Source organism: Jaculus jaculus, chromosome 23 (assembly GCF_020740685.1).
Source record: "Jaculus jaculus isolate mJacJac1 chromosome 23, mJacJac1.mat.Y.cur, whole genome shotgun sequence".
Taxonomy (NCBI): domain Eukaryota; kingdom Metazoa; phylum Chordata; class Mammalia; order Rodentia; family Dipodidae; genus Jaculus; species Jaculus jaculus.
In genome coordinates this window covers 3,638,025-3,645,311 of record NC_059124.1, presented here as the reverse complement: position 1 = coordinate 3,645,311, position 7,287 = coordinate 3,638,025, and the positions used below count along the sequence as shown (strand labels likewise).

General features: G+C 39.6%; 1 protein-coding gene across 1 annotated transcript in view; it reads left to right on the top strand.

The window, feature by feature from the left end:
* Positions 1-3,967, top strand: part of LOC105945081 (zinc finger protein 585A-like) — a 42,696-nt gene extending 38,729 nt beyond the window's left edge. Inside the window, exon 5 of the mRNA XM_045139641.1 lies at positions 867-3,967. Within this exon, the coding sequence (XP_044995576.1) occupies positions 867-3,226 (2,360 nt within the window). The 3' untranslated portion in view covers positions 3,227-3,967. The remainder of the gene's footprint in view (positions 1-866) is intronic.
* Positions 3,968-7,287: the final 3,320 nt, after the last annotated feature.

Below are 7,287 nucleotides of genomic sequence, written 5' to 3'. Positions count from 1 at the left end.
TGGAGTTTTCTTTAAAATTTTTTTTTTAGTTTATTTCCAAACAGAGACAGATAGATAAGAGACAGAAAAACAATGGGCACACCAGGGCCTCTAGCCACTGCAAACAAACTCCAGACACATGTGCCCCTTGTGCATCTAGCTTATATTGTTCCTAGGGAATTGAACCTGGGTCGTTTGGCTTTGCAGGCAAATGCCTTAACCGCTAAGCCAACTCTCCAGCCCACTTTTCCCCCCTTTTACAATGTCAAAAAAAAATAAATGAGACCATTTGTCACTAGGTTATCACACTGAAACTTAAATTCAAATTAGATTAAATCTTTCCAGTGTAGAATGACTGTCTTCAGAAAACTTAGGTAACTTGCTCTTGAGGTCACAATAAAAGTATCCCCAGCCAGGTTTAGTGGCGCACACCTTTCATACCAGCACTTGGAAAGTACAGGTAGGAGTATTGCAATGAGTTTGAGGCAACCTTGAGACTATGTAAATAAATTGTAGATCAGTGGTGGCTAGAGTAGAACCCTACCTCAACCCCTCCCCCCAAAAAGGAACCCCAAACATCAATGTTATTTTCACATGGAGACACTTTACAATCAAGAGACCTCCAGTAAATTGAGTGAATATAGGAAATCTATAATTTTGTTTGCACTTAATTGTTTAAAACATCTCTCATATCAAGGAACAAACCACCAAGTATAATTTGCATGTGGTATTCATCTGTATCACGACTAAATTTAATAACTATAAAAGTAAAATAGTATTAATATAATTGTTATGATACATCTTACAAAATTATATGTGTCCAAATATTGGGAAGCACTTGTAAGTTAAGGCCCTATTTTGTATAAACTGTTTTTTTCCTTCCATAGCAGAACTAAAACCTCAAGTGAGTATCTACTATACAAAGCCTCATGAATATAAACAATTCCAGAAATTTGTCTGTCACAAGTTACATCCCACTCATCAGAATGCTCAGACATGTGAGAAACCATATGAAGGTGATGGATGTGAGAAATCTGTCTTCTGGAAGTCACAACTCACTCTTCACCAGAGAACTCATACATTTGGGAAGCCATATGGCTGTGGGGATGCTTTTCTAAAGAAGACAAATTTCATCTTTCATCAGAGAACCCATACAGGTGAGAGGCCACCTGAATGTGATGAAAGTGAGAACATTTTTCTCAAGAAGTCAGGTCTCACTAATCATCAGAGAACTCATTTGGGTGACAAACTGTATGAATGCAATGGATATGGAAATGCTTTCTTCTCTAAGACCCAACTAAGTGTGCATCAGAAAACTCACACAGTTGAGAAGCCATATGCATGTAATAGATGTGAGAAAACTTTCTTTCTGAAGTCACAACTCACCATTCATCAGAGAACCCATATAGATGAAAAACCTTATGAATATAATGAATGTGGGAAAGCTTTCTCTCAGAAGTCACAATTCTACATTCATCAGACAACACATACAGGCAAGAAACTGTATGAATATAATGAATTTCAGAAAAGTTTCTACCAACAGTCAGACATTACTGTGTATCACAGAACTCATGTGGGAGGGAGACCCTATGAATGTCATAGATGTGGGAGAATGTTCTTGACTAAGTCATCCTTCATTATACATCAGAGAATGCACACAGGTGAGAAGCCATATCAATATAATGAATGTGGGAAAGCATTTCAAAGGGATGCAAATCTCACTTTTCATCACAATACTGATACAGATGAGAAACCGTATGAATGTAGTGAATGTGGAAGAGGTTTCTTTTACAAGTCACAACTCAGTGCTCATCAGATAATTCATACAGGTGAGAAACCGTATCAATGTACTGAATGTGGGAAAGGTTTCTCTCAGAAGTCATACCTCGCCATTCATCAGACAGTTCATACAGGAGAGAAACCATATGAATGTCCTGAATGTGGGAAAGGTTTCTCTCAGAAGTCCTACCTCGCCATTCATCAGAGAATACATACAGGTGAGAAACCATATGAATGTAATAAATGTGAGAGAGCTTTCTATCGTAAGTCACACTTCATTACTCATCAGAGAATACATACAGGTGAGAAACCATATGAATGCAATGAATGTGGGAAAGCTTACTTCAATAAGTCAACATTCAATGTGCATCAGAAAACTCACACAGGTAAGAAACCATATGAATGTAATGAATGTGAGAAAGCTTTCTTTCGTAAGTCACATCTCACCATTCATCAGAGAACACATACAGGTGAGAAACCATATGGTTGTAATGAATGTGAGAAAGTTTTCTCTCATAAATCACACCTCACCATTCATCAGAGAACACATACAGGTGAGAAGCCATATGAATGTAAGGAATGTGAGAAAGCTTTCTCTCATAAGTCACACCTCACTACTCATCAGAGAACACATACAGGTGAAAAACCATATGAATGTAATGAATGTGGGAAAGCTTTCTTCAGCAAGTCAGCACTCAGTATGCATCAGAAAACTCACACAGGTGAGAAACCATACAAATGTAACGAATGTGAGAGAGCTTTTTCTCGTAAGTCACACCTCATCACCCATCAGAGAACACATACCGGTGAGAAACCATACGGATGTAATGAATGTGAGAAAAGTTTCTCTCGTAAATCACAACTCATCATGCATCAGAGAACACATACAGGTGAGAAACCATATGCATGTAATGAATGTGAAAAAAGTTTTTCTCATAAGTCACACCTCATCATTCATCAGAGAACACATACAGGTGAGAAACCATATGAATGTAATGAATGTAACACAAGTTTCTCTTGCAAGTCACAACTCACCATTCATCAGAGAACACATACAGGTGAGAAACCATATGAATGTAATGAATGTAAGAAAGGTTTCTCTTCCAAGTCACAACTCACCATTCATCAGAGAACACATACAGGTGAGAAACCATATGGATGTAATGAATGTAAGAAAGGTTTCTCTTGTAAGTCACACCTCATCATGCATCAGAGAACACATACAGGTGAGAAACCATATGGATGTAATGAATGTGAGAAAAGTTTCACTCGTAAATCACACCTCATCATTCATCAGAGAACACATACAGGTGAGAAACCATATGAATGTAATGAATGTGAGGAAAGTTTCTCTTGTAAATCACAACTTACCATTCATCAGAGAACACATACAGGTGAGAAACCATATAAATGTAATGAATGTGAGGAAACTTTCTTCCATAAGTTACAACTGTTCATTCATCAATGAAGACATACAGGTGAGAAACTGTGTGAATATAATGAGTGTAGAAGAGGTTTCAAGTTACAATGCACTGCACATCAGAAAATTTACACAGGTGCAAAAACATATGCATGCAATAGATGTGAGAAATCTTTCTTCTGGAAATCACACCAAACCACATTTGGGTGAGAAATCATGGGAATGTAATGAATGTGGGATGGCTTTCAGCCAGAAGTCAACCCCTTCTCTATTCATCAGAGAATTCTCATAAGTGAGGAGCCATATAAATGTAATGAATGTTGGAAAGCTTTCTTCTACAACTTACCACTCACCATACATCAGCAAATTTACACAGTTGGGAAGATGAATAAATATGTGAAAACTCTCTTGTGGAAGTCACACCTTATCATTCATCACAAAACACAGAGTTGTGAAGCCATATTAATGTAATGAATGTGAAAAAGCTTTGTTCTGGATGTCAAACATAACTATACATCAGAGAATCCATACAGATGATAACTCATAAGAATGTGTTTAATGTAGCAAAGCTTTCTTCAAGTCACAAGTCAGTGTACATTAGGAACTCTTTCAGTTGAGTTGTCTTATGGGTATAATAAATGTAAAAGGGTTATCTATTGGAAACTGTTGCTTAGGAACCCTGTAAGTGTACAGAATGCAAAGGGAAATTTCACTGCAAGTCAAACAACACTGTACATGTGAGAACTCATACAAGTGAGATATCTTGCAAATAAAAAACAAAGTATTTTTCTCCTTGTCCTTCTCTTCTTCTTTCCCCTGTTCCTTTTCCTTCTACTCCTCTTCTTGTTTGTTGTTTGGGGGAGGTGGTTAAGTCTCTCTTTGGTGTATGTAGTGTGGTGGGTTTGTGTGATTTTGTATGCATGTGTATACAGGTGCATGAAGACTGTAGACACATGTGTAGAAGTCTGAGGTGCATGTTGACTTTCCTCTATTGCTCTTCTGCCTTATTTTTTTGAGACAAAATCACTCACTGAACCTGAAATGTCTACCTTATTCTAGTCCAACTGACTAAACAGTAAGCCACGAGATCCTGCTGTCTTGGCCTCCCCCAGGGCTGAGGTTGATGACATACATGGCTATACCCAGCGTTTTATGTGGCTGCTGAGGATCAATTTACGTACTCATGCTTGAACAGCAAGTAATGTTAATCCATTGAGGCATCTCTCAAGCACCAATATTAGGTCTTTTTGAGACAAGGTCTAACTATGTATTGCAGTTTAACCTAAAACTCACTCTAGCTCGGGCTGGCTAAAGTTCATGTTCCTTCTGCCTCAGCATCACAAGTGCTAAATTACAAGTTTGTGGCACCATACTTGGATCCTTGATTATCTTTCCTCCTTAAGAACCAGGTGGACTTTATTTCTTCAGAAGCCATGGAAACAGACCTGGATTAAGGATGGGCTCACAGTGCTACTAGCTGGGACCTTGCTCACCCATCTCATAAGGGACTTGAGCAGCCTGAAGTTCCAACAGACCCTCTCTGGAGATGTCCCCGTCAAGTATCCTGCAGCAGAAGGTGGCTTACCCAGTGCCTCATTTGGGGTCTCCTGAAGCATTGTAGGCTTTCAAATAGGCTGAATTTTTATGCTATTGGGTGCATTATGTTGTTGCAACGTACTTGCACCCTCCCCTTGGTGTGGGCTGATAGCAATTAACTGAACAAACTATAATTATGTCTAGTTACATCCTGCCACCTTAACTAAGCTATAAGCCAATTTCCCAGCATAAGGGAGCTCATACCCTGGCCTGGCCAAACCCAGGGCCAGCTACTGAGCCATTTAGTACACACAGGTGTTACTCTCCTACCCAGCGAAGATTCCCCTATCTGACTTTAACCTCAAGCCTCCTTGAAGGGAAATCATTGGGCCAGGTGTACCACCATAGGCTAGACACAAATATGGGAAGGGCCAACATTAAGTAGGATCTGTCCCTATGGAACACTCCTGTTCCACAACCAACTTCTAATTTTAATACATTACATTTATAAACACACTAGAAAGACTTGCATAGTTCTCACATTTCCCTGTCCTAGCTAGCTTTCTGGGTTATTAATGCAAATACACTACCACCGAGCCACACCACCAGCCCCTCACTAAGGTATTCTAGGTCCTCTGATAGCAGCATCCAAATTAGCAAAGAGGGATGGATTAGCAGTAGGCAACTGTGAGAAGAGCCCCTGAAGGATGAGGGGCTCCATACATTTGAATAACATTCCTGAAACATTAGAATAACTTAAGGAGCTATACTTAGAAGCAAAATAACTATTTGGATTCTACTAGTGAAAAATCTATACTAAAGAAAAAAGCATTCACAGATCATCATTGAGTTTCTTAGTGAGAAATACTAACAAAACAAGAGTAGAAGCACTATCTTCAACATTCATGTAATCAGTGTATCGTTGTAACAAACAAGTCTTATGCTTAAAGAATGCAAATATTTTCTACTCTTTGTATGTGTAGTGTGAGTGCATGTGTGCATGCATATTTGCAATTGGGTGGCTATGTGTGTGCAGATGCATGTCCACCTGTGAGTTCATGTATCTGGAAGGCAGAGAACAACCCAAGGTGTCGTTCCTCAGGCATCTCCTTTGAGACATGGTCTCTCATTGGTTTATATTTCACCAATTGGGCTATATTGGCTGCACAGAGAGTTCCAGGGTCCAACACTCTCTGCACCCCCAGCACTGAGATTACAGATGTGCCATAACACTCTTTTGTATGGGTAATGGGGATTAACTCAGGTCTACATGTACTTTACCCATGGAGCCATGCCCCTATTCCAAAATGATGCAAATATTTTCAACCACGACAATGGAAAAGTACAAGTTAAATATGAAGAAAAGAAAGAATGCAGAAGAGTGTGGACATAAATGCAAGACACATTGATGTCTTTATTTTTTAATATTTTTTTTTAATTTTTTTTATTTATATATTTGAGAGCGACAGACACAGAGAGAAAGACAGATAGAGGGAGAGATAGAGAAAGGGCGCGCCAGGGCTTCCAGCCTCTGCAAACGAACTCCAGACGCGTGCGCCCCCTTGTGCATCTGGCTAACGTGGGACCTGGGGAACCGAGCCTCGAACCGGGGTCCTTAGGCTTCACAGGCAAGCGCTTAACCGCTAAGCCATCTCTCCAGCCCTTTATTTTTTAATATTTATGTATTTATTTGAGAGGACAGACACATAGACAAAGAGTATGAGAATTGAACCATGTATGAGTAGGCTCTGCAAACAAGTGCCATTAGCCACTGAGAAATCTTAGTTAAAGAGAGTTGTTCCCGTGTAAACAAGCTCAGTACATGGGATACAGCACCTACCTAGAATCCACTAGTGAGAGATTAAGTGTTTCACAGTGGAATCACACCTTCCTAGAATCCTTCAGAGCAGGGCTAGAGGCATGGCTCAGTGGTAGAATGCCACTCTACAATGTACAAAATTCTGGGTTCAATCCCCAGAACTACAGAAACAAACAGGGTCTTAGGAGATAGGTCCAAGTATAAGAGAGTTTGCTGTGCAAGCATGTGGGCCTGAGGCTCTCATACTGATTATCTATGACCTGTGTAATTAACTGAGCATGACCACTCATGTATGTAACTCCAGTATTGTATGAAGCAGAGATTTGAAAATTGCTGGGACTCAGGAAAACTGGATCAGAGAAGGACTATCTCAAGGAAATGTGCAGATGAATGATAAAAGAGGACATCTGTCATTCTCTGGCTTGCACACATGTATATATATCTTATACATAGCACAGCACACATTCACACATACTACATAGGCATATTCAAAAAAGGAAGGGGCTGATGAAATGGCTCCATGTGAAAGGCACTTTCTTACAAGGCCTGACAGCTTGGGCCCATTGCCCCCGTACCCTCGTAAAGCAGATGCACAAAGTGGTTTATGTATCTGAAGTCTGTAGTGTCCAGCAGCTCTGGCAAACTTATTTTCAGTCACTGTCTCTTTATCTCTCTCTGTCTCTTCTCTCTCAAGTTAATTTAATAAATTAAACTCCAGACAGACATAATGGGGAACACTTAAAATCACAGCATT